Source organism: Maudiozyma barnettii, assembly GCF_903064755.1.
Source record: "Maudiozyma barnettii strain CLIB 1767 genome assembly, contig: KABA2_03, whole genome shotgun sequence".
Taxonomy (NCBI): Eukaryota; Fungi; Ascomycota; class Saccharomycetes; order Saccharomycetales; family Saccharomycetaceae; genus Maudiozyma; species Maudiozyma barnettii.
Window position 1 is genome coordinate 1,040,811 of NW_024545240.1, and position 25,316 is coordinate 1,066,126.

The 25,316-nt window shown below is 31.8% G+C and overlaps 11 protein-coding genes across 11 annotated transcripts; 7 read left to right on the forward strand and 4 right to left on the reverse strand.

Moving 5' to 3' along the window:
• Positions 1-3,004: 3,004 nt before the first annotated feature.
• VHR2 (Vhr2p) lies at positions 3,005-4,648 on the forward strand (the record flags this gene model as incomplete). Its single annotated transcript, XM_041549927.1, has 1 exon — positions 3,005-4,648. One exon carries the CDS (start codon positions 3,005-3,007, stop codon positions 4,646-4,648), a length of 1,644 nt encoding a protein of 547 aa, XP_041405861.1.
• A 321-nt stretch (positions 4,649-4,969) lies between these two features.
• On the reverse strand, positions 4,970-5,638 carry THO1 (Tho1p; the record flags this gene model as incomplete). Its single annotated transcript, XM_041549928.1, has 1 exon — positions 4,970-5,638. The coding sequence occupies one exon, from the start codon at positions 5,636-5,638 to the stop codon at positions 4,970-4,972; it is 669 nt and encodes a 222-aa protein (XP_041405862.1).
• A 1,398-nt stretch (positions 5,639-7,036) lies between these two features.
• GPP2 (glycerol-1-phosphatase HOR2) lies at positions 7,037-7,789 on the forward strand (the record flags this gene model as incomplete). Its single annotated transcript, XM_041549929.1, has 1 exon — positions 7,037-7,789. One exon carries the CDS (start codon positions 7,037-7,039, stop codon positions 7,787-7,789), a length of 753 nt encoding a protein of 250 aa, XP_041405863.1.
• Positions 7,790-8,099: 310 nt separating this feature from the next.
• Positions 8,100-9,431, forward strand: CEM1 (fatty acid synthase CEM1; the record flags this gene model as incomplete). The annotated part of the gene is made up of 1 exon (XM_041549930.1): positions 8,100-9,431. The coding sequence occupies one exon, from the start codon at positions 8,100-8,102 to the stop codon at positions 9,429-9,431; it is 1,332 nt and encodes a 443-aa protein (XP_041405864.1).
• Positions 9,432-9,637: 206 nt separating this feature from the next.
• KABA2_03S10692 (cytosine permease) lies at positions 9,638-11,236 on the reverse strand (the record flags this gene model as incomplete). Its single annotated transcript, XM_041549931.1, has 1 exon — positions 9,638-11,236. One exon carries the CDS (start codon positions 11,234-11,236, stop codon positions 9,638-9,640), a length of 1,599 nt encoding a protein of 532 aa, XP_041405865.1.
• Positions 11,237-12,767: 1,531 nt separating this feature from the next.
• On the reverse strand, positions 12,768-14,078 carry PCL6 (Pcl6p; the record flags this gene model as incomplete). Its single annotated transcript, XM_041549932.1, has 1 exon — positions 12,768-14,078. One exon carries the CDS (start codon positions 14,076-14,078, stop codon positions 12,768-12,770), a length of 1,311 nt encoding a protein of 436 aa, XP_041405866.1.
• Positions 14,079-14,866: 788 nt separating this feature from the next.
• PET117 (Pet117p) lies at positions 14,867-15,208 on the reverse strand (the record flags this gene model as incomplete). Its single annotated transcript, XM_041549933.1, has 1 exon — positions 14,867-15,208. One exon carries the CDS (start codon positions 15,206-15,208, stop codon positions 14,867-14,869), a length of 342 nt encoding a protein of 113 aa, XP_041405867.1.
• Positions 15,209-15,849: 641 nt separating this feature from the next.
• On the forward strand, positions 15,850-16,239 carry HMF1 (putative isoleucine biosynthesis protein HMF1; the record flags this gene model as incomplete). Its single annotated transcript, XM_041549934.1, has 1 exon — positions 15,850-16,239. One exon carries the CDS (start codon positions 15,850-15,852, stop codon positions 16,237-16,239), a length of 390 nt encoding a protein of 129 aa, XP_041405868.1.
• A 676-nt stretch (positions 16,240-16,915) lies between these two features.
• RPL34A (60S ribosomal protein eL34) lies at positions 16,916-17,885 on the forward strand (the record flags this gene model as incomplete). Its single annotated transcript, XM_041549935.1, has 2 exons — positions 16,916-16,952; positions 17,557-17,885. 2 exons carry the CDS (start codon positions 16,916-16,918, stop codon positions 17,883-17,885), a joined length of 366 nt encoding a protein of 121 aa, XP_041405869.1.
• A 2,466-nt stretch (positions 17,886-20,351) lies between these two features.
• Positions 20,352-21,950, forward strand: KABA2_03S10802 (cytosine permease; the record flags this gene model as incomplete). The annotated part of the gene is made up of 1 exon (XM_041549936.1): positions 20,352-21,950. One exon carries the CDS (start codon positions 20,352-20,354, stop codon positions 21,948-21,950), a length of 1,599 nt encoding a protein of 532 aa, XP_041405870.1.
• Positions 21,951-23,389: 1,439 nt separating this feature from the next.
• KABA2_03S10824 (cytosine permease) lies at positions 23,390-25,075 on the forward strand (the record flags this gene model as incomplete). Its single annotated transcript, XM_041549937.1, has 1 exon — positions 23,390-25,075. The coding sequence occupies one exon, from the start codon at positions 23,390-23,392 to the stop codon at positions 25,073-25,075; it is 1,686 nt and encodes a 561-aa protein (XP_041405871.1).
• Positions 25,076-25,316: the final 241 nt, after the last annotated feature.

Consider the following 25,316-nt stretch of genomic DNA (forward strand, 5'->3'; position numbering starts at 1 on the left):
GCGGCCAACCAACAACCCGCGGAACGGAATGAAGTCACGATATATATATTGTTTGAAATATGGGGAGAAGAAAGATAGTGAAAAAGAGAAACTTCGGCCGAACAAATTTCAAGAAAAACAAAAATAAAATGAACGATCCGCCTAAGAAACAAATAAGCACCTTCTTTTTTTGCAAGGTGCGGGGCAATCCAAGAGTAAAAAATACAACGGTTTCCTTTTTGTTTCCTTCTAAAATATGTCTGTGCGTGTGGCTAATATGGATGGGTGTAACATACATATAATTCGATTTGTTATAGAAGGAGACACACACAGAAAGTCTTGCAGTAACCATCCCTTGAACACAAACAAACAAACAAAAATGATGATGAGACAAATGTAAGATCAGGAAAGAACAAGGAGGAAGGGCAAACGCCGCACTATATCCTTGGGATCATAAATTGAACGAAGAAAGAGAAGAAGGGGGAGACACACGTAAAATAAAAATTATATGAGGGATGATGATTTAAAAGATAGTGTTTGCCTCGTAGTACCGCCATCTTTATGTCCTAATATCGTACTTTATGTTCTTAATAAGGTAAATCTCACCCCAAGATATGAGAGACACAGTTCGTGAATAGCAGGCAGTAAGTCATGTATGGTAATTTAAGAGAATCAACTGAGAGAAAGAAAAAAATGGTACAAATATTATTATCATAATATTTTTTTGGAACGACCATAAAACATTGTATGAACGTTTATGTGTCAATTGTAAGTTGCTTTTTTATTTTATTTAATTTCATTTCATTTTTACTACGAGTGACCTTTTTTCTTTCTTTCTTTCTGCGATTTGATTCATTTGGTGCTCATGATGGGATGAATGCTCGTAAAGAATTTTTAATTTCTAAGTTGAATACAATAATACAATAATACAATAATACAATAATACAATAATACAATAATACAATAATACAATTACCATATGATTATTATTTATTCGTCAGAGAGATTAGTAGTAAAATTCTTTATTATTGTATAATCATTTACAATGAATAAAAAAAAGAAAATAATTTCCAGGATGGTAAGTAGCAAACACAGTTAATAATTCTTAAGATTGGAGAATCAAGAAAATGAATGCGACAACAAGAATAAAATTGAGTCTTTTCCCAGAATCTTGCGTGGCCGAAAGACTCATTTCAACCAAATCAAAAAAATTATATATCTAGTTAATACTGTTGAAAAAAGAAATTTAGTACAAAGAAAAGAAGCGGAATCGTATCGCCACGGCAGTATCTCTGAGAAACAAAAAGAATCAGCTCTTTTTGTTTCTCCATTTTTCTCCGTAGTGTATGGGTGCAGTTTCTATATGCATCCTACACCATTATACTATTATAACAATAGTTGTTCTTATAGTTGAGTCTGTCTGATCCAATAATTCTCAACAATATAATCTCTTTGCTATGGGAGACAAGAGACATGTGATGTGAATCCTTTTTTTTTTCTTAGAGGGAGAGAGACAGAAAAATAAAATTACTCAACACGTAACGGTTTATACAAGAAATAAACATAGATATGAATATAATAATATTGATGCCATTTCTTAAGTTCTTATTATATCCGGGTTCCTCTCTTTTTTAAAAAATAAATTAATCGGATCAGTTCGGAAGACTCTTCTTTTCTTGCTTTCATATAATCTGTCCATATATTTAAAAAAAAATCCATTCAAATATCCATAGAGATAAATAGGGACAAAAATAAAATGAAATAAGCACACGCATTATTACGAAAGAATATCGTCATAATCAGGATTAGTTTAGTCTCTCTCTCTAGCGATAATAAAAGATGTACGTACGAAAGACTTGGTTTGGTTAATAAATATTTATTATGTGTCTAAAAAAACAATTTTTTGCCCCGCTTCGTTGTTACATAACCGAAATAAATACTTATTTTAATCCTTCCGGTCTCCGTCGGCATATAATAACCACGGATATAGTAGTAAATACGTATTTATATGCGCAATATTTTATATTCCAGAAAAACACAGAAAAAAAATTGTTGAAATCAAAAAAAAATACAGAAACTCACGTACAACAACGGCAACCATTCATTATATTATATTATGACAAATAATTAAAGCGACTCATTCATTACTAATTTTCAGTTGTTAATACTATTATGTTTTCGGAAGTTGAAAGAACAAATTCACGGTACATAATATATATTTTGTTATATAGTGATTGGCTAATAAAAAGCCACCTTCGCTTCATTTACTAAGAAACTCATGTAGCAAGAAACAGAGATGGCCCATTTTTTTATTACTATTTTATTAGATGACTTTATTTCTTTGTGACTATATCCATTCGAGCAATAATAATATGTAAAAATATTCAGCTTAATGCTCTTTCTCTCTCTATTATTATGACCGCCCCCTCCCATTCTCTTCTTCCTCTCATAAGAATTTTGTCAGTTTTTTATTGTTATTTCGGGTTTTGCCACTCGTCATTATATACTTGTTTCTTTTTCTCGTTGTTGCCCTCTGTCTTTGTCTGCGCATTACATATTCATTCATTCATTACCTTTAGTCACCTATTTCTTATTATTATGGTTAGTGGTAAGACTGTATTTTATATGCCCCCTCCCTCTATCCCTCTCTCTCTACTTCTTTGTAACTCCCATTCTTTTACTCAATAATAACGTATTATACATGATTATATATTTATATTTTTTACTTACTTTTCATTGTTATTAAACAAAACGATTAGTTGATCGATGATGAGAGAAGGAATGTGAAGAAATTAAATTTTTAAATCATTTTATTAACTTATTATTAATAAATACTTCTCTCTCTTGAATCATCCATCTATATATAAAGAGACACATTTTCTCATTTAATTATATATATATATATATATATAAATATAAATATTTCTATATTTCATCTTTTTATTTCTTTCTTTCATATTATTATTATTACTCTTCACTTATACATATACACATACACAACAATATTAAATTTATTTAGTTAATAATGGATGACGATAATAAATTTAAAATTTCAAAAAATTCAGGACATGGTACAACTCACAAAATAAGAAATGCTTTAAATTTTACAGATTCAAAAAAATGGAAAAAATTTTCAAGTAGAAGATTAGCTTTAATTGATCATTTTGGTCTAAGTGAAAGAAAAGCATCTGAACAAGATGATAATATTAAACAGATTGCTAATATTTTAAGAAGTGAATTTAATTATCCTTGGGGTTCAACTTCAGATTTTGAAAAATTAGTAACTGCTGCTGTCCAATCCGTTAGAAGAAATAGAAAACGTTCTAAGAAGAAAACTTTAAGTAGAATTAATAGTTCAACTGATACTAATAAATCTATTACGACATCTAGTAGTACTATCAGATTCAATAATACTATCCAATCCTCTACATCTACATCTTCTTCGATCTCTTCTATGGATTATAGTAAACCTACTCCAAATAAAATTGCTACTTTATTGATTGGGAATAACAATAATAATTCACTCTCTTCTTCTTCAGCATCTTCTTCAGATAATGATGATTCTAATGAAAATATGATACATTCTGCATCTACTACATTTTCTCCTGTATTTTCTCCATCTCAATTGATTGCAAAGACAAATTCATCTGTTGGTACTAATAATACATTCATCTTACCAAAACAACCTTTGAATCATCGTTTAGGTTCAACTTCAAATAGTATGGTTACATTACCTTTACCAACTATTTCAAATTCTTCATCTTCTTTAACAAATAATAATAATAATAATAATATTCATGAACCTATCAAATCTATGCTAAGAGCACTCATTAAGATTAACTTATCAGAACATATAAAAAATGGATTTGATCAATCAAGAATTCCATTCAATTTAAAACAAAACTTATTATCCAATATTCAACAATCGACATCATTACTATCAACGATTGAATCCTATGATTCACAAAACGCACAACAATTTGCTAATTTAGAAACATTAGGTCAAACATCTATAAGAGCCTCCATATCTCTTGTCATTGAAAGATACTTTGTAATGACTTTAAAGGATTCTTTATTGGGTATGTTAAGAGTTAAATCTTCATCACAAGATTATATTGATAAGATTACAGAAAATTTATTTAATGACATTGTTATTGATATTTTACAATCTATCGATCCAATTTTATTACAATCATCAATCCAACCTGTATCAAATAAAATCAAAATATTTAATTTGATAATTGGTTCTTTAGTAAAAGATTTTGGATTTGATTCTGTTTTATCACCATTAAATGATATTATTCAAATTTTAATTAAATTGGAATACCAGGATATACAAAATAACAACAACAACAACAATCTAAATGGTCTTAATATGTTAAGCTCTGTCTCTCTTCAAGTTAATGAAACTCCAGCACCTGCTCAAGCACCTGCACCAATATCATCATTATTATCAACATCACCACAACCAACCATAACGAATGGTACGACGATGGAAAAATTACCAAGCGTGGCTTTATTCGATGATATCATTAAGAGAATTTCTACTAAGAATGATGCTCCAAAGATTAATTCAATAAAACCATTAAATATCTTACCAAAGACTAATTTATCAATGAAAAGTTCTTTCGAAAATGGTAATTTACCACAACCTATCCATCAATTCTAATTAATAAACGTGAAAGAAAACTAATCTTTTTTTCTTCTTTCTCATTTTGCTACCAGAAATCTATACACATATATATATCTTTTATATTCATTTTATAGACTTTGTGAATTGATATCATCTTTGCATTAAAACTTATTAACGAAATCAAGAAAAATAAAATATTTAAATGTGTTAGATTATCATTCTTATATAAAATAAAGAAGAGAAGGATAGTCTTTTCTTTGAAGGTTTAGTTGTTGTTTCTTATGTATAAATCTTATACTATACTACAGTTACAAATGTTAATATATAAGTTATTATTCTTATTTTCTTTTGCTTCGTTCAGTATCTTGGCCTATTTCTGTTGTTGTTGTTACCTTTGGTAACTCTGCCTCTGTTGTTGTTATGCTTATTTTTCTTTGTATTGTTCTTATTATGTTGACGATTTTGATTATTTACAGGTTTTTTAACTAAACCTAGTTCTATAGCCAAAGGAGATTGCATATCAACACCGAATTTTTCAATACGTGCAATTGATTTTTCAAGAGTATCAATTTCAGTTTGTTCTAATCCGAATTTTTTAGCTCTATGAACTTTTTTACCTAAATGTTCTAATGCTAACTTAGTAATTTCTTCTTTAGTTAGTTCAGGTTGTGGTGATGGAGTAACAGCCTCAACGACAGTTTCTTTAGTGACGGTTTCTACTACAGGTTCATCAGCATTATCAGTGGTAGTGTTAGTAGTAACTGTCTCAGTAGTGGATTCGATAAGATCTGAGACAGGGACAGCAGCAACAGCAGCAACATCAATAACAGGGGCAGTAACAGCAGCAGCGGCGACAGTCTCAACTACTGGGGTAGCTGCCACTGGTTCAGCGGTGGCATCGATATTAGTCTTATCATTTTCTTCTAATCTAGAAATTAAATCTTGCTTCAAACCATCTAAGGGCAAGCTTCTCTGCGTTAGAAGTTCCTTCAATTGTGCAACGGTAGATTTAGAGTACAGACTCATTGTAATATGATTGTATTGGCGATTCAATTATTGGACCAAAGTAAGTGTTAAATGTAACTATATAATAACAGTTTCTTTTAAGGGAGAACTTCTATCTTATATAATGAAATTGGTGTTCTTGTTGTTGTTGTTTGTCGACGACGTTGAGTTGTAGTGTTATTATTATTACTATGTACCTTTGCCCCTAAGAAAATTCACTCAAAGGTGTTCACTCAGGAAATCGCGAATTCAATTTTTTTTTCGTTCTTTGGCCGTTCCTCGCCGCTTCCGTTGTGGGAAAATTTCCATTGCAGTTTAAAACTGTTAGTTAGTGGTTATTATTTTGGAAAGATCATTGTAATTGAGACCTTCATTGCATAAACAAACTATATTATTAGTGGGGGGGGGGGGGGACANGGGGGGACAAGAGTATTAATTCTACTACTATGACAATATAACCCTCTTTTTGTTTGTGCTTACTCTTATGAATGAAGAGGAGAGAAAGATATTGTCGCCAAGTAGCTAATTAACAATATCCCTGTGTGTTCTTGTTATTACGCCGGGAGAATATTGTTGTAATTCATGTGATGTAGTTCAATAAGATTGTTAGCATACAGCATTGCGATATATATAATGTTTTGAGCGAACAAGTAGTATAAACACCGAGATACTCTATATTATTTTATTTCTTTTACTGACTATAAATATTCAAGAAACATTCAAGGTATATAACCTAACAAAAACTAATATGAACAACATATACTCGTACAAAACAATAAAGAGAGAATGCCTTGTGTAGCACAGTGCATCTCAATTGAGAAAAGAATAGCAATTTATAGAGGAACTAAGAGTAATCTACGACATTTTACGACTGTCGCAGTGAGTAAGTTATAATCACAGTTAACAAATCCTCAATCCCCTTCGGAGTTTCTCACTTTTTTGCGGTTTTTTTTCCTTAAAAATATCATCAGAGAAATAGACCAACTAACTGTAACATTGGAGGATAATCCTTGATCTCTTTGCTCTCTTTTTACTTTTCAAGTCGAATTTTTCATCATCAACTATTATTATATTGAGATCGTCATCCCTTGTAAAATTATATTATTTACTACGCCTTACACTTGTATCATTATGTATCACAAACGTCGCAAAGAGAGAGGGTGCACAAGATAGAATAATTTGGTGATGAAATCCCCTTTCTCATGTGAGTTCTCACAATAATAATCTTTCTATACATCGAATTTTTTGTTTTTTGTAATATATATATAAATAAGAAAAATTAGTGAGGTTAAGGGTTCGGGAATTTGTACTAATTCTCATTTTATAATTCAGTAAGTTCATCATAACAATATTCTGCTTGAACTATCGATAGTTAATCGAAACATATCTTAATAACAAATTAATTAAAAGAAAAAAAAAATGCCTCTAACACAAAAACCCCTATCTGTCAAAGTCAATGCCTGTCTATTAGATGTAGATGGTACAATTATTATCTCCCAACCTGCAATTGCTGAAATGTGGAGAGATTTCGGTAAGGATAAACCTTATTTTGATTCAGAACATGTCATTAAAATTTCTCATGGTTGGCGTACATATGATGCAATTGCAAAATTTGCACCAGATTATGCTACTCATGAATATGTCGCTAAATTGGAAGGTGCAATCCCTGAAAAATATGGGAAATTTGCTGTTCAAGTACCTGGTTCCGTTCAATTTTGTAATGATATGAATAAATTACCAAAGGAAAAATGGGCTGTAGCTACATCCGGTACTTTTGAAATGGCATCTCAATGGTTTAAATTCTTAGGAATTAAAAGACCAGAAAATTTTATTACTGCTTCAAGTGTTAAACAAGGTAAACCTGCTCCTGAATGTTATTTAAAAGGTAGAAACGGTTTAGGTTTCCCAGTAAATAAAGAAGATCCAAGTACATCCAAAGTATTTGTATTCGAAGATGCTCCTGCAGGGATTGCAGCTGGGAAAGCAGCTGGTTGTAAAATTGTGGGTATTGCGACTACATTCGACGCTGATACTTTGAAAGAAAAGGGATGTGATATTATCGTTAAAAACTTTGAATCAATTATTGTTGGCGGATATGATTCAAATACTGATGAAGTGGAATTGATTTTCAAAGATTATATATATGCTAAGGATGATCTTTTGAATTGGTAATAATCTTAATGCAGACTGACATATAAATGAAAGTAATGCAACAAAATAAGACACATGGGTTTTTATTTTTAGACATTACTACTTTCATCTTAATGACATTGATTTTACTTATATAAATATATATATATTTATTTATTTACAATTTAAAATTATATTAATGAACTTTTTATTTTTTTTTACAGCCTTTAAAATTAGTAACATAGAACGACCAAATTTACTTATCTACAATCGGATGTTTATCTTTCCCACGAAGAAAGAAAGAAAGCAAAAAATAAATACCCTTATAACGGAAAGCCTAAGCTGTAAATTAATGTCAAGACGAGTAGTTATCACAGGAGTCGATTGCATTACTCCACTGGGTAACTCTGTCAAGGAATCATGGTCAAACCTATTAAACTCTAAACAATGTCTTACAGAGATATCCCACTTACCTAATTATAAAACTTTATTCGAACCTCACATTAAACACTTGCCCACTGGGTTAAGAGTCGGTAAATGTAAACCATACAATTGGAATTCAGTTAATACTCTGTTTACTAGCCAGGATCATAGGCGTATGTCGTCCATGATGAAAACTACTATTGCGGCAACGTTTCACGCATTGAACCAAGCTCGATTATTGGACACAAACAGGCAATTTCCGGAGACAATTAATCCTCATAGAGTCTCCACTTCGGTTGGTACTGGATTACCAGCAATCCATGATATATATGAAGAATCAATATCGATGGCTTTAAAAAATAAAAAACCCTCGCCAATGTTCATACCGAAAGTATTGGGAAATATGATTGCTGGTGCTGTCTCGATCAAATTCAATTCGAAGGGTCCATCTCAAACAATCTCCACTGCATGTGCAACTGGTAATAACTCTATTATGGATGGCTATCATAACATAAAAAATAATTATTCAGATGTGGCGATAGTGGGCGCAACAGAGGATTCGTTACATCCATTAACTGTGGCAGGGTTCCACAGACTTAAGAGTCTCTCAACAACTTCAAATTCAAGACCGTTCGACAAAGGACGTGATGGTTTTGTCATCAGTGAAGGGACAGGTGTAATGATTCTTGAAGAATTGGAACATGCTAAAAAAAGGATACACAGTGGACAATCTAATGTCAAGATTTTAGCAGAATTAGTTGGGTGCGGCTTGTCTAGCGATGCCTACCATATCACATCACCGATGGAAAACGGCAAAGGTGCACAATTCTCCATCGAGATGGCTTTAAGAAATGCCAATGTCACCGTCGATGAAGTAAACTATGTTAACGCACATGCTACATCTACTCCGGTGGGCGATCTTGCTGAATTGATGGCTATTTCCAAAACTTTATCTGATACAACTACCACACACCATAGTCCATTGTATATATCTAGTAACAAAGGCTCTATGGGCCATCTTCTCGGAGCATCAGGGTTAGTAGAGTCTATCTTTACAGTTTTATCCTTGCAAACGGGTATAATACCTCATACATTAAACCTTAAAGAAGAACTGGAACTTCCATCAGAGTCAATTTCTTCTAGAATTAAATTAGTTAAGGGTAATCCAATAAAAGTTGAGAATATGAGGTATGCAATCTCAAACAGTTTTGGATTTGGCGGTGTCAATACAGCGTTGTTATTTAAAAAGTGGGAACAATGAAAAGACAAATCATATATTTTCTTACAAGTGGTTGGTTGTATTAAACTCTAGTGTCTTTCTCTAATCGATTTAATAAATGATATTAAAATATATAAAAGGATTTTATAAAATGAAACGATGAATGTAAATGCTAATGAAGTTTTTTTTTGTTGTGTTTATGAATATATGCTGATGATGATACTACTGTGTTTGATTTATCAATATACTTAACGACCAAAATATTTCAATTCTAAAGGACGTATTATATTGTAAATGATGAATGCCCATGATGCACCTAGCTCAAATCCGATATCACCACCATAATCACCAATTAGACGAGAAATTTCACCTACCCAATAGGATTGACACATTCCCAGGGCGACACCAAACGCACCAACAATTAAAGCTGCTGTACCTGCAATACCAATTGGTAACTTACTATTATCGTTCCAATCTTCAACATTATAATTTTTGAAGGAATTCTTTCTGTAGATGAAATGTTCTGAAAGGGCGATCGATATATATATAGCCAAGTAATAACCAATGGAATCCATAAAATATTCCATAAAGGCATCAAAATAGTAGACAGCAGCAATGGAGATACCTAAAGCAGCACCGTTACCAGCCAAAGTCCACAAGATTCTTGGAATCTTGGAAAATGGTTCCCACATAGATTGTGCAGATAATGCAATAGTATACATATTTGGAACATTGTTAGCAACAGTAGACAAGGCTAGAATAACGCAACAGAATTCACCGAATCCATGTAAGGAGTTAGGTACCAAAATAGCATAAGTTAAACCACCCATGGAATTAGTTTGGTAATATTGATTCCAAGTCGGATCATTTACAGCGCCCATGGCAGAAGCAGCACCTAAAATCATACAGAAGAACAACGGGAAAGATAGACCTGCGACCAATGAGAAGAAAATCTTGTATTTGTTTGTATTCTTTGGCATATATACGGTATAATCGGATGCATAAGTGGTCCACCCAGCTGCGAAACCGAACACAGCGGAACCAAAGGAAAGAACATTACCTGCAGTAGTTGGGCCTGAAGTCCATTCACCTTGACTGAAATTACCTGACATTTTCAATCTAGCGATAATAACTAGAAAGACAGCAAAATTTGGAATCCAAGAATATTTTTCATAAACATGAATAATTCTATAACCAAAGAAAGTAACCATAACCGTGGCACCAATAATGATGATACAACCGGCCCATAGTGGACATCTGTGACCACTATTTTCTCCTAATAAATTAAATAATTGAGAAGACGCGACAGTGTTGACAATACCCCAACCAACACATGCAATGACGTTAATTAAAGCAAATATTCTTGCTGTAACGTTACCGATCAAATATCTAGATAGGACCATCTGTCTCAAACCAAATTCTGAACCAAACAATGAAAAGAAAGCCACTGGTACTAATCCTAAAATGTTAAAGAAAATAATGACAAGGACAGAAGTACCAAAATTTAATTGATAGATCATTGGACCTAACCCACCGATAGAATAAGCGGCAAGCACCATATTAGCAGAAAACCACATAGAGGCAGCATTTATTAATGAGGAATCATTTTGTTCTTCTTCTGTGACAGGTTCGATACCTTTAGTCTCTGTATTTAACTTTGCAGCAAACCTATTGATAAAACCTAATTTAGTTTCAATAATGATATCGTCGCTAGAACCATGACTAGATGTGTCATCGACAAAATAATCTTGTGATTGACTACTATAAAGTTTCTTGTCGGACACTATACCACCTTGTTTTTGTAAGGATTCGATATCGAAATCTGTATTTGTAGTGCCAGAAGTCATTTTATTCTGAAATTAAACAAAAATAGTAGAATTAATAGTGATAATAATTATATTATTAAAAAGTGCTGAACAGCCGACTAACACACACACGTCCAACGACTAAAAACCGAAATATTATAAAAGACAAGACATAATAATAAGAACAGAAAAGAATATATAAGAGAAGCTTTATTAATTATTATTTCTTTATTTCTTTATTTGTTATTGCTTGTAAATAAAACAAAAAGAAAATTGAAGATAATACTCGAATAATATCTTTACAAATTCAATATTTCAATCTCTTTATATATCAAAATAAAATAAAAAACAATCACGAAAACTTTTCAAGTAGAAGTCACCAACGAGATATTTCTGTTTTCCATTCACTTCATGGTTATCTTCTTTCTATTCTAGTTTATGTCATCAATTCCATTATCTCGATGCCCCTCAACAAAACGATTTGTATTTCTAAGAGTAACATACTTCTTTGTAGATCTCCCATCAGGTTTGAGCGAAAAAACTGAAAAAGCATTTTTGGTGCGTACATCTCTTCGTTTCTGGAAAAGACAAAAGAGACAAAAAAACAAAAAAATGACTCGAACTATCATTTTGGTGCCCAGCTTTCTGAGAGGGGCATACAAAGTGGGGGATTCTTTAATTATGACTCCATATGAATTTTATATAATTATAAATGCTGATATTAGCTAAGAAGATGGAACGTTTCAGTTTTTTTTACTATTATAATTGTGTCAAATAAAACGTAGTTTGACACATCTTCATATAGACACCATTGTTGCCCAGATCCGTTAAATATTGATGAAGTTACCGCGAATATAACATGAGTTCGAAGTATATGTTCTAATTAAATTAACTTAGTTTTTTAATTAAAATTAATTAATTAAAGAATATAATTCGAACTCACCGCGCGCTTTGTCTCTGGAGGGAAAATGTCCAAGGAATGAGAGAAGTCAATACAATGGAAGATGCATTCCATTTGAATATAAGTTTGGATTTCTAATATATGGGGAACGATGTGCCATATTGATAAATAGTCGAACGGCGGGGTGAACGTAATGGAACGATGAGATGAGTAGGATATCGATAGTGATTAGGGTTTGGTATAACGGTCGTGAATCTGATTATATTACAATTTTTCAAGTCTCCAACATATAATGATATAATGGATAAATGAAGTTAATATAATTTTAAACTAGAATAAACTCAATTAGATATTTTATATTGTTCTTGCTTCTTTTAAGATGGAGCTAGTATTCCATTTATTGCAAATTCAGAAAGACGAACATGAAAACGGTGAATACCTTGAATATAGTATATATATGAATTTGCAATAAATGATACAAACTGTTTATAAAAATAATAATAGTTGAGATCTTCCCATACGTTTTTTTTATTCCGTGTATTAATAATTAATGAATCATTAATTTTTTGTGCTGATGAAAAAATATCAAAGATCTTAATGACATACATACATATATTATATTTGTAAAGGTGTATGTAACGATACATCCACATATATATACGTGCATGTTTCTCATTCAACATCAACCGGTACATTGTGATTATCACTATCCCAGAATCTATAGAGTAAATTAGCATATCTTTCCATTTCTTCTACAGATATTAACATTTCAAAATCACATAATACAAGGAATTGTAATTCTAAATGATTCATCTCTTTCAACGATATACCACCTACTCTAGCGTATCTTGAATTACTATAAAAAAAATCACTGAAGAATTTGGTACTGACTGTAATACCTGCAATTATCAATCGATGGATATTATATGAATCCATAACAAATGTCTGTTGTTGCTGTTCTTGTTTTTTTGTTGGTTCACCTCCCTCTGTACATCTTTCGTCATTCCTTAGTAATTCTTTATCTTCTGTTTCCACGAGACTGTCATTCTCAAAATCTTGTTCTTGTTCATCGATATTTTTTTCGTGTTCCTTTAACATCATTGCTTCTTGTAGTTTACTATTACATTTTTTAGAAATCCTGTCGAAATATATTAATAATGATAAAAATACATCGTTTGTAGTCGGACAATATTTTTGAATTCTATGGAAATATTGTTCAAGACCAATCTGTGGTACATGTTTACCTTTAAAACTAATTATTGAATTAACTAATGATACAGTATCCGGATTTCTTCCGGAATCGATGATATTAGTACCACCATTACTATTATTACTATTATTATTAATATTATTACTGTTTGCGTCATATAATAAATCTGTCGGCGAACCATTATGATTTAATCTGTCATTTGAATTTATAATTTTTTCTAATAATGCAGTTAACATTTGAATTAATTTGTCTGTAGATAATGTTACAATTTTATCGGAATCAAATTTATAATCAAAATCTGGTTCCACAGTGTCTGATTGTTGTGTTTCATTGTCCGTTTCTTCGTCATCCTTCTCTTCATCTTGTTTTGGTTCTTGATCTTCCCATTTGACTTGTGTCGGTGATACTGTTTGATACTCTTTCTCTTTCTTAGGGGTTTGTATCACTACAGACCTCTTATCATTATCTCTCGAGCCTGATATCGAGTTAGAAGCGGTTGTATTATTGTTATTGTTAGTAGATGTGAATGACCCTGGTGAGCTACTTAATGTATCATCAGTTGAAACCTTAGTTGTTACTACAGAGGTGGTTCCATTTATAGCTTCTACTGTAGCAGTAGATATCTGCTGTCGATCACGATTACTATTTTCTCTTTTAACTTCCTTATTATTAATGTTACTATTATCATTTGTACAATCTGTTGGGTCCGCATCATATGCGAACTGTGTAGGGGTACTTCTCATACTTGTCGAGGATGATACTATACTACTCATATCTTTTTCTTTATGTCTGGTTAATTTATATCGATATTCCTTGATTAACGCTAATGTTATTTTGTGTAGATATGTATCTATTTGTTGTTTATGCTCTCTCTTTAATATGTATTATTTGCTTTTGTAGGGGTGGGTGTTGTTATTATAGTTCCATTCTCCTTTTTTTTCTTTCCTGTTTTGCTTTGCTTTGTTGTTTTTCGTCTTCTGTCTCTCTGTCTCTCATTTTTTTTGCATTTGTCTTCTCTCTTTTCTCGCATTCATTATATTACGTACTTTATTTATACTGCTAAGGAATTTGAGACCCTCTCTTTACACTAGCTGAGATATTGATTGAGTAAAATGAATGAAATGAGAACAACGCAATAGATGATTATCTTAAGTAAGATTGTAGTAGAAGAAGAATAGTTTGATTGATAAAATGACATGACATTTAGTTTATTCAGCTCTCGAGAAAAGGGGGAGTTAATTGTTTGCTTACATTTAGGGGAGATGATGGGTCAAGATTAGTAGTATTAATAATATACGATCTGCTGTTTTCTTGTTTTATATTGAATCGTAGCTACCATATGCACTCCTAATTGTGTTTCTTCTTCTTTATCACTTGAAAAGATACAATAATAGTCGATTGTGACGTAACATATATAATTACATAAGTGTTTTCACAAGAAACATGTGTTGTGCTGTTGCTGTTATTGTTGTTGTTTTCGATCTTTTTTCATTATTATTTACATACAAAAGTTCGAACATTTATATTCTTGTTCTTTTATCAACAGGGCAATCTATATAATTTATTTCTTACTTTTAACTACTTCACCATCCTGTGTTATGATTTCCCCAGTTAAAGGTTGAATAGCCGTATATTTTTCTTTCAATGCTTGTTGTAATTCATGATCACTCTTATTAAAATCTCGTTTCTTCTGTTTAGCAATATCAGTTAACCCGTCAGTCGGCGTTCCTTTCTTTTGGTCCTGTTCCTTTGCAGCTCTTTTCTCAGCCACTCTCTTTGCATCCTTAATAGGACCTTGATGTAATGTATCTCTCTCCATATCTTGAACAATATGGACACCAATTACAGTAACAACACAAAATATAGAAGATAATGCAAACGTTATCTTACTGGCTCTACTCATAATGTTAAGAGGGAAAAAATTGCAATGAGTCTTTAGTTTTTTAAGGGGGAAGAAAGTATTTCTTTTTGTTGGTTCTTCTAAAGGATAATAACGTTCACTACGTAAAATATGACACAGATAAATCCACTTATATATTTATTGTTTGTATTTCGTAAGATACCAATTTGAATATATTTTAGTAGATATATATATTTCAATAGGTTTAGTTGTTGGTTACCCTATTTATCTTTTAACTGATTCGTATGTTATTTCCAGGGATGTGCATATCTTCTCGCATCACATTACTATGTTCTTTTGTTTTTCCAGTCTATACATGCATAATATATGTGTGTATGAAATTTTCAACTGCACGAGCAAATTATGGATGTACCAAAAGAGAGACAGAGAGATGAGGGAAGGAAGACGTCGGAAAAGGGAAATATTCTCTTATCACATCACTCTGGTCTCAGTTACGTAATCAAATGTACGAAGATTCATACTTGGACTTATGTTATATATATATATGTGGCTACATAAGAAGGTTAGCTCGATATTATCAATTGACCTTTTTTTGTTTTGTTTTACAGTAAAGTGCATCCTTGATAACTCCATATAAATATAACTCGATTATCTCAATCAATCAATCAATCAATCAATCAAACATGGCTGTCAAACTTACTGCTATCAACTCTTCCAAATCCCCAGCTCCAGCAGCTCCATACTCCCATGCTATGAAAGCTGGCGATTTTATCTACTTGTCTGGTCAAATTGCTTTAACTCCAGAAAACAAGCCTGTTGGTGGACCAATTGCTCAAAGAGCAACTCAAATTATGGAAAACATTAAGTCTGTTTTATCTGATTGTAACTCCTCTCTGGATAGAGTTGTAAAGGTCAACATCTTCTTGACCGATATCAATGATTTTGCTGAATTCAACAAAGTCTATGGTACTTACTTTAACACTCACAAGCCAGCTAGATCCTGTGTGGCTGTGGCTGCTCTGCCATTAGGTGAGACAGTCGAGGTTGAAGTCATTGCCGTCGAGAACGAATAAATATATAAAAATAGATAATTTAGATACTAGATATATGTGTATGCGTAGTAATAATTCCATATAAACATTCACATGATTAAATTTTTGCTATCATTATGTCACTCCTAATCATAACATATATATAGATAGTACCAAGTTCACCTTTTATCGAAATGAGTCAAATGTTAATATGTCTAATGTACTAACTTTTTTTAGTTTTGTTTGGACGATATAATGGTGTATGGGTGCAGATGTACGGATGTTAAATATGTTTAAAAACGTTCTTGAAAGTTTTTTGAAATTTTCAGATATTTAAAAAATGTTCAGATTTTGAAGGGACGCGGGCAAAAGTGAATAATTCTCGGTGTCCCGATGATAGTGCTGAGTGCTGAAACAATTTTGGACTGTTCTCCCTCTTTATTGTGTAAACTAAGGAGATTGATGATAGCCCAGTTTACATAATGTTGCTTACCCGATACCTTCCTGCTACGTAGTGAGGAAATGTAGTACTTTCACAATCTCATCGTCCTTTCCAAAGAGCAGTGGTGAACGCTACTACCAAAATATTATTCAAATTTTCAATGTATACACTAGTAAAAAGAAGACCTTGTTGATAAAAATTTAGAGCTTTTTAGACTAGTTAAAAGTTCAGAATTACATTTTGTTATAACAAACCAAATAGATAAATAAACCAAAGATGGCCCAACGTGTTACTTACAGAAGAAATAATCCATGTATGTTCAAAGATAATAGAGATAATAATTAGGAAAATAATGTGATTTAATAGGATTGCGTATATGGAATTAGACAAAGGTTGTTGTTTTTGGATATCAGAGTAGGTCGAATATACGTTTCAGAAGATGTATTTGTATTTTGAAATCAATGAGAATGAACAATGATACTTTTAATTAACAATTGAAAAAGAAAGATTGAACCATTTATGAGGATATGAAACATAAATATAAAAATATTGATGAATTAAGAAGGATAGAACAAGTACTAGGATATGTTAGTTGTATCTACATGTCATTTTATGATCATTACTTAAAAATACGATTTTTATGTGATTCCCATGTATGTTCGTGTTACCATGTATTAATAAACCATACACTTATATGGAATATCCACAATGAGATGTATGGATCTGACTTTTACTTTAAATGTATTAAAAAAAACCTTTACTCGTCTGTTATTCCTAGAAGATCACATTATATGATTTATTTATAATAATACTAAAAAACAATGTTTTACTAACAATTTTAAATTCATCTTTATTATTTCCAATATAACACATATTGAAAAAAATACATTATGAAAATATATTTATTTTTTAAACAGACAACACCCGTTCTAACAAAATCAAGGTTGTTAAGACCCCAGGTGGTATTCTACGTGCTCAACACGTTAAGAAGCTAGCTTCCAGACCAAAGTGTGGTGACTGTGGTATTGCTCTACCAGGTGTTTCTACTCTAAGACCAAGACAATACGCTTCTGTCTCCAAGACTCACAAGACTGTTTCCAGAGTTTACGGTGGTTCCAGATGTGCCAACTGTGTCAAGGAAAGAATTGTCAGAGCTTTCTTGATTGAAGAACAAAAGATCGTCAAGAAGGTTGTCAAGGAACAAACTGCCGCTGCTCAAAAGGCTGAAAAGAAGAGTAAGAAATAGATTTTGTATTAAACAAAAAATTCATACTTCCATAATTTTAATATAATCGTTAAACTACATGATTCGGAACATATTTTTTTATTTACCAAATTCCCATTTCTTAATTTTCTAAATATTTAGCACATATATATCACATATATACACTTTTAACTTGTAACATGATATAGTCCAATTCAAATTTTATCGAAATTATACCAAATTTCAGTGATTTATTGGATATTTCACTTTTTGAGTTAATATTATAATATATATGGGTATTTATATCTCGATGTAAGCTTATAAATTTTCTATCTAAATTCTTAGATAAAATGGAATAGTTTTTACAAAATAAATTGTTTCGTTATAATGCTATGAATATTATCTAACTTTCTAAGTTGAACTTTTTTGTTAGTTTATTATTTGATGGAATTTTTTTCAAAATTACCTATTTATAAAAATACATTACCAAGCATACTCTTGAAATAAAAAATATTTCAAGTTTAATATATATCCAATATTAATACCATTTATGGTTTATAGCAAGAGTATTCTTGGTAATAATGTATTAGTTATTGCGACGGATATACTCTAGTGGGACATGCAATTGTCTTCGAGAGGAAGTTTATTAGGAACCCACAGTCGCCAACATTATCTATAATCAACTTAACGACCCTACCACTTCCTTATTTATCATGCAGACGACTAAAAACGTAGTTTTGATTAAAATTCTAGAATATAACATTAATTTTCAATTCTTATTTCCCAAACGGTAACCTTAGGCCTGATATTCTGAAATATCCTGTGGGATATTTATGTTCTTCCACAATTTCTGTGTGGTTCTTTTCTTATAGCTTCCAGTTTTTCAACAAAATATGTATGGGTTGATATCCCTTTTAGGAAATTGTGTCGCGACAGCAAAAACATTGTATTTTTTTAAATAAATATATATATATATGTTTTTAAAGAGTGCGCCTCCACACCGAAACGACAAAAAAAGATAAGTGGATAGCTAAAAGAAGCAATCGAGAGCAATAGGTAATGTAAGAATAAGGTCAATCCAGAGACGATATTGTCATAATTGTTACTAGAGGATATTACATGTTGTATATGTTACAACTATTTCACTTTTTGTAAAATAAATAACTCATAAACTGTGTTATATGGCCACTTATATATATACGTTTACATTTGACTTAAAGAGTGTTTATGAAATACATAACTGTATATCAAGAGATGCTAATTATTTACCATATAGTTAATAACTAGAAACTAGTGTCCAGGAACATTATTGCATATGGTTTCATTTCTGATTCCATTAAACTGTGTATTCTTCCTGGAACTCGTATCAGTAGGAGTAAATACAGATATATAGTAACAAATATTTTATAGGATTAATTTGCTGTAACTGGACTCTATTTAATTTGTGGCTGTATCCACATCTTTTATATATTGGCATTTGGCATCCACTTTTTCTTCTGTTATTCTGAGACATGTGTAATATTCTCTCCCCCTTCTTCCTAGGTAGTGACGACAGTCATCAACAAAATATCAGATAAAAAATAGTAAGACTAAGTTTTATTATGAATATACACAGTATTCCAATCAGCAGATGTAATTACTCCTCTCGATGTCTTAGTGTTATATATTTCCTTGTTTTTTGTTGTTTTTTTTCTCCTGGTCTTGTTCTGTCAGAAGTCGATTATGATTGCTATTTTTTTTCTCTCTCTCTCGTTTCTGTTCGGGACCGAGCGTGTAGTGTATTCACCGAAGAGTTAGTCGGAGCAAACTCGTCGACATCACCTAGTGTTCCAACTTTTCTCTTGTCTTCCTGTTTTTAGTCAAGATAATCTATAAGAGCTGAAATAATTATTTTATATAAATTCCTACTTTGGCTAAAGGTTCTATTGTTTTCAATTAATGAGACCGCCTTGTTGTAATTTAGAGTGTACGTTATAGAATTCATTCTGCTTTGATGTCTGAGAACATGTCACGTCCAACAAGTGCCTCCTTTCGGTCTGGTTGACTACAATTCAAAATATCTAATAAAATAATTATTTGATATATCTGGTCATACATAAATTTATAATTTCAGAATATATATATATAGGCAAGAAATGTCAGATATCTGTCATTTTATTTTATTAATGTTTTTTCTCTCTTCTATCCTTTTATTACATAATTTATTTTTCAGTTTTTCCTTTTACTGATTAACCAATTTCGTTTTTTAATTTTGTTTTTCTTCAAGAGTTGAGGGAAATAAATAACATAATCAAACCGAAACAATAGAAATTTCAGCTAATTAATTATTATATCTAGGTACGCTTTTAATTTAATAATTATTTTGTTTTAATATTACGATTAAATAAAATAAAATAAGGAATTTTTTTGACATTAGTTAACTTTTTTTTTGGAACTTGTGTTAGTTTATTCTGAATAGTTACATTTATTTTAATTCTATTTTACTATTAAATTTCCTTTTAGTTTACTATGAAAGAAGATAACGCGTATCAAGAACACTTTGCTACTGATGTCGAAAAGGGTCTTATCCTAGACGGTCATGATTCTGTAGTGTCTTCACGGAATTCTACCTCTGAGAAACAAGATGATAAAAATAATTTTGTCAGAGAAACTTCAGATGATTTTTCTGAGACGTCTTCTTTTTACGAAAAATGGTTTACACATATGAATGTTGAGAGTAGTGGTATTGAACCAATTGGTGATGACAAAAAAACTGATCCATCATTATTGAACCCTACTATTGTTTGGTTTTCTGCTAATTTTGTCCTTTCTGCATATGCGATTGGTGCCTTAGGGCCTATGGTTTATGGTTTAAACTTCGGTACATCCGCTTTGACAGTAATCTTTTTTAATATTATCGGATGTATCCCTGTGGGTTATTTTTCTGTCTTTGGTGCTAAATTAGGTATTAGACAGATGATTCTGTCTCGGTATTGGATGGGTAATATTACAGGTCGTTTTTTCTCATTAATTAACGTCATTGCTTGCGTTGGTTGGTGTGTCTTGAACACAATATGTTCTGCTCAATTATTAAATATGGTTAATTCCGGATCTGGTCATGAATTGCCATTATGGGCAGGTTGTCTAGTCATTATATGTGGTACTGTCATAATTTCATTTTTCGGCTATACTGCTATCCATAAATTTGAAAAATGGTCATGGATCCCTAATCTTGCCATATTTCTTGTCATTATTGCTAGATTGAAACTATCTGGTAAATGGGATAACGGTGAATGGACCAAAGGACCTACGACTGCAGGAAATGTTTTATCATTTGGTTGTGCAGTATTTGGTTATTCAGGTGCATGGGCCACATATGCTTCCGATTATACAGTATTTATGCCAAGGAATACAAGTAGTTGGAAAATTAGTATTGCCTTATCTTTGGGGATCTATATTCCATTATGTTTTGTTATGATGCTTGGTGCTGCATGTGGTATGGGTGGTGTCAATGATCCAACATGGCAGAAATTGTATGAAGAAAATTCAATTGGTGGATTGACGTATGCTGTATTAGTACCAGATTCAGTTCATGGTTTCGGTCAATTTTGTTGTGTTGTTCTGGCGTTATCTACCATTGCAAACAATTTACCAAATATGTATACCGTTTCACTTTCTGTACAAGCACTTTGGTCTCCATTAGCAAAAATTCCAAGACCATGTTGGACCATAGCAGGCAATGCTGCAGCATTGGCTATTTCAATCCTTGCATGTTATTTTTTCAAGTCGTTTCTTGAAAATTTTATGAATACAATTGCATATTATGGTGCTATATACATTGCGTTAGGACTTTGTGAACATTTAATCTTTAGGAGAAATTATCAAGCATATAAGATCGAGGATTGGCAAGATCATAAGAAGATGCCTATTGGTATCGCAGGAACGGCAGCTTTTATTGTTGCTGCTTTTGGTGTTGCATTAGGGATGTGTCAGACATATTGGGTAGGTGAAATAGCAAAGAGAATCGGTAAAGATGGTGGTGATATTGGATTCGAATTAGGGGCCGCCTGGGGTGCTATAGTATATGTTGTGGTAAGACCATTAGAGTTGAAGTATTTTGGTCGTTAGGAAATAGAAGAAATAAGGTTGTAATTTTCGAAGATAATAAGATGTGTTGTCACCCTAATCTGTCGACAAATAAAGAAAGTATAGAGAGATGTTATAATGAAAATAATATCATCGATCGAATATATTAAAATAAATTTAACAACAAGGCAAGAAGATGAAAATATTTCGGTATTTTAAGGGAAGGAATGTCAATGATACGATAATGATAACGACTACATATTTTCAAAAAAGAAACAAAGTATTTCATAATTTAATGTGATATGGCTTCTGTGTATTGTAGTGTGATAGTTTTGAAGATTTAAAACGATATAAAGTTGAAGGGAGGTGATAGGTCGGTAACCGATCAAAGATTTTCAATATTGCGAAAACTCTCTTCGTTTTCATATCCATATTAAATCCTGATAATTGATAGAAAACTTAATTTATTGTGTATGTAGTTTTCCCATATGTAGAATGAGAGTGGCAGTCAATATTTCCACTGAATATAATTTACCTTTCCGATTGGCCTGATAATAATAAGAATTTCAGAAAAGATATGAAATGATGTGATGACTTCTCTTTATCTGAAATGAAAAAGAGGTGAAAAATTTTAGTTTATCACAATTTCAATGTTCTGCGCAAATACACAGTATATCAATTTGAAAAAAGAAGATGAAAAAAACAATTTCCCAACGGAGTTAAAAAAAATGATAAGAGGAATAACCTGCATACAATTGATAGAAAACAGAGACAACGCAACATTATTTTTTATTAAAAAATCATTTAATTTTTAATTTTAATTTTATTTTAATTTAATTGATTTGAAGTCTTACTATCAATCTATCTTTTGTAACTTCTTCTGTGGGTGACAATGGATTAGATATTCTGCATTTCTGCAGTTATCATACTTCCCCATTACTTCTTGTTCTTTTTCTCGTCGCCGTAATGTAGTGCAATGCGAATAGACGTTATTTTAATGTAACTCTATCCACAGCCATTCGTCTCTTATTAAATGTGACTCGATGATGGATATAGGGAATATCAATTGAATTATAGCGATAGAGAAAAATTTTCAAATGAATGATCTACTCCTATCGTTAGTTTTTTACCTTTCTGTTTCTGATAGTTTTTTTTTTTAATTAGTTTTTTAATTAGTTGGTAATATATGAAATATTATTGTTTATTTGTCAATGTGATGGATGACTTTGTCACTTTTTACCCATATCTCATTGTAGATTACCTCCTTCTTAAGATAAAAATAGGTGAATGGGATATCATTGAATGTTTTCAAACTTTTACATATATAAATAGACGAATGGTTAAGGTATATTCTAAAAGACGATAATACGATAATAAAATTAAACTTGTTTCTTGTTTTCCCCTTTGTTAGTAAATATATTACATAATCATAAAATTGCATATTGGATATACACAATTATATAAATATATCAGATATAAATATGGGATTTTCAATTAAGAAATTGGTAAGAAACCATTCTGAAGGAAATGATAGTACTGATATTTCATCAGATTTAGAACAACAAAACTATCCAGTTGTACTAGATGAAAAAAATGAATTTGTTGGAAAAGTTAATTCTATTTCAAACACAAATTCAAACACTGAAAAACATGCTATATATGAATCCGTCAGCAATGATGACGACACAAATGACCTTTATGCTATTGAATCGGCCATTGAGACTAAATTATCATGGTTTAACAGATTAGCAGTATATTTAAATGCCGAAACTAAAGGTATTGAACCTGTTAGTGTAGAAGAAAGAAACCCTGATGAATCTGTTGTCAGTGCTGCATCGATGTGGTTTTCAGCAAATATGGTTATTGCAGCTTATGCACTAGGTGGTTTAGGACCACTGATTTATCAATTAAATTTTGGTACTTCTGTCCTTGTCATTATTTTTTTCAATATTCTAGGGTTATTACCTGTCGCATATTTTTCTATCTTTGGTTGTGAATTAGGTCTAAGACAAATGGTGTTATCTAGATTCTTGCTAGGTAATCTAACAGCTAGAATATTTGCTTTGATTAACGTTGTTGCTTGTGTCGGTTGGGGTATTGTTAACACTGTGGTATCAGCTCAATTGTTAAACATGGTTAATCATGCTTCTGGACATGAATGTCCATTATGGGCAGGTTGTCTAATTATCGTTGGTTGTACTGTTGCAGTGACATTTTTCGGTTATCGTGTTATTCATGCATATGAAAAATGGTCATGGGTCCCAAATTTTGCTGTGTTTTTGGTTATCATTGCACGTTTAGCTAAATCTCATAATTTTAGTAATGGTGAATGGACTTCAGGTCCAACTACTGCAGGTAATGTTCTTTCTTTTGGTTGTACTGTTTATGGGTTTGCTACTGGCTGGACCACTTATGCATCCGATTATACCGTATATATGCCAAAGAATACAAACAAATACAAGATTTTCTTCTCATTGGTCGCAGGTCTATCTTTCCCGTTGTTCTTCTGTATGATTTTAGGTGCTGCTTCTGCCATGGGTGCTGTAAATGATCCAACTTGGAATCAATATTATCAACAAAACTCTATGGGTGGTTTAACTTATGCTATTTTGGTGCCTAACTCCTTACATGGATTTGGACAATTCTGTTGTGTTCTGTTAGCCATGTCTACTGTTGCTAACAACGTTCCAAATATGTATACCATTGCCCTGTCTGCACAAGCCATGTGGGGCCCATTCACAAAAGTTCCAAGAGTGGTGTGGACTCTTGCAGGTAATGCAGCCACTGTTGGTATTGCAATTCCAGCGTGTTACTACTTTGAAGGTTTCATGCAAAATTTCATGGATTCTATTGGTTATTATTTGGCCATCTACACAGCTATCGCGCTTTCGGAGCATTTCATCTATAGAAAGAATTCTTTCAAAAATTATAATGTTGAAGATTGGAATGATAATAGTAAATTACCAATTGGTATTGCAGGTACAGCAGCCCTAATCGTCGGTGCGTTTGGTGTCGCTTTGGGTATGTGTCAGACTTACTGGGTCGGAGAGATCTCGAGATTAATTGGTAAATATGGTGGTGATATAGGGTTTGAATTAGGTGCATCATGGGCATGTATTGTTTACAACATAATACGGCCATTTGAATTAAAATATTTTGGTCGTTAAAGAAGAAACCAATATTTGCTAGGAAACCATACTTTTATAAATAAAAACTAATAATAATACCGTCGTTTCTGCGGTCTAATTTATATATATATTTATATATATATACTGTAATACCTATTCCCTTATCTTTTTTCTCCTTCTTTATAATAATTTATGACACATTCCTAAGACAATTTGGCAAAATAAGTCAACTGTGCCTTCCGAAATGGTAACTTACCTCTCGTAGCCATTGTTCCCATAA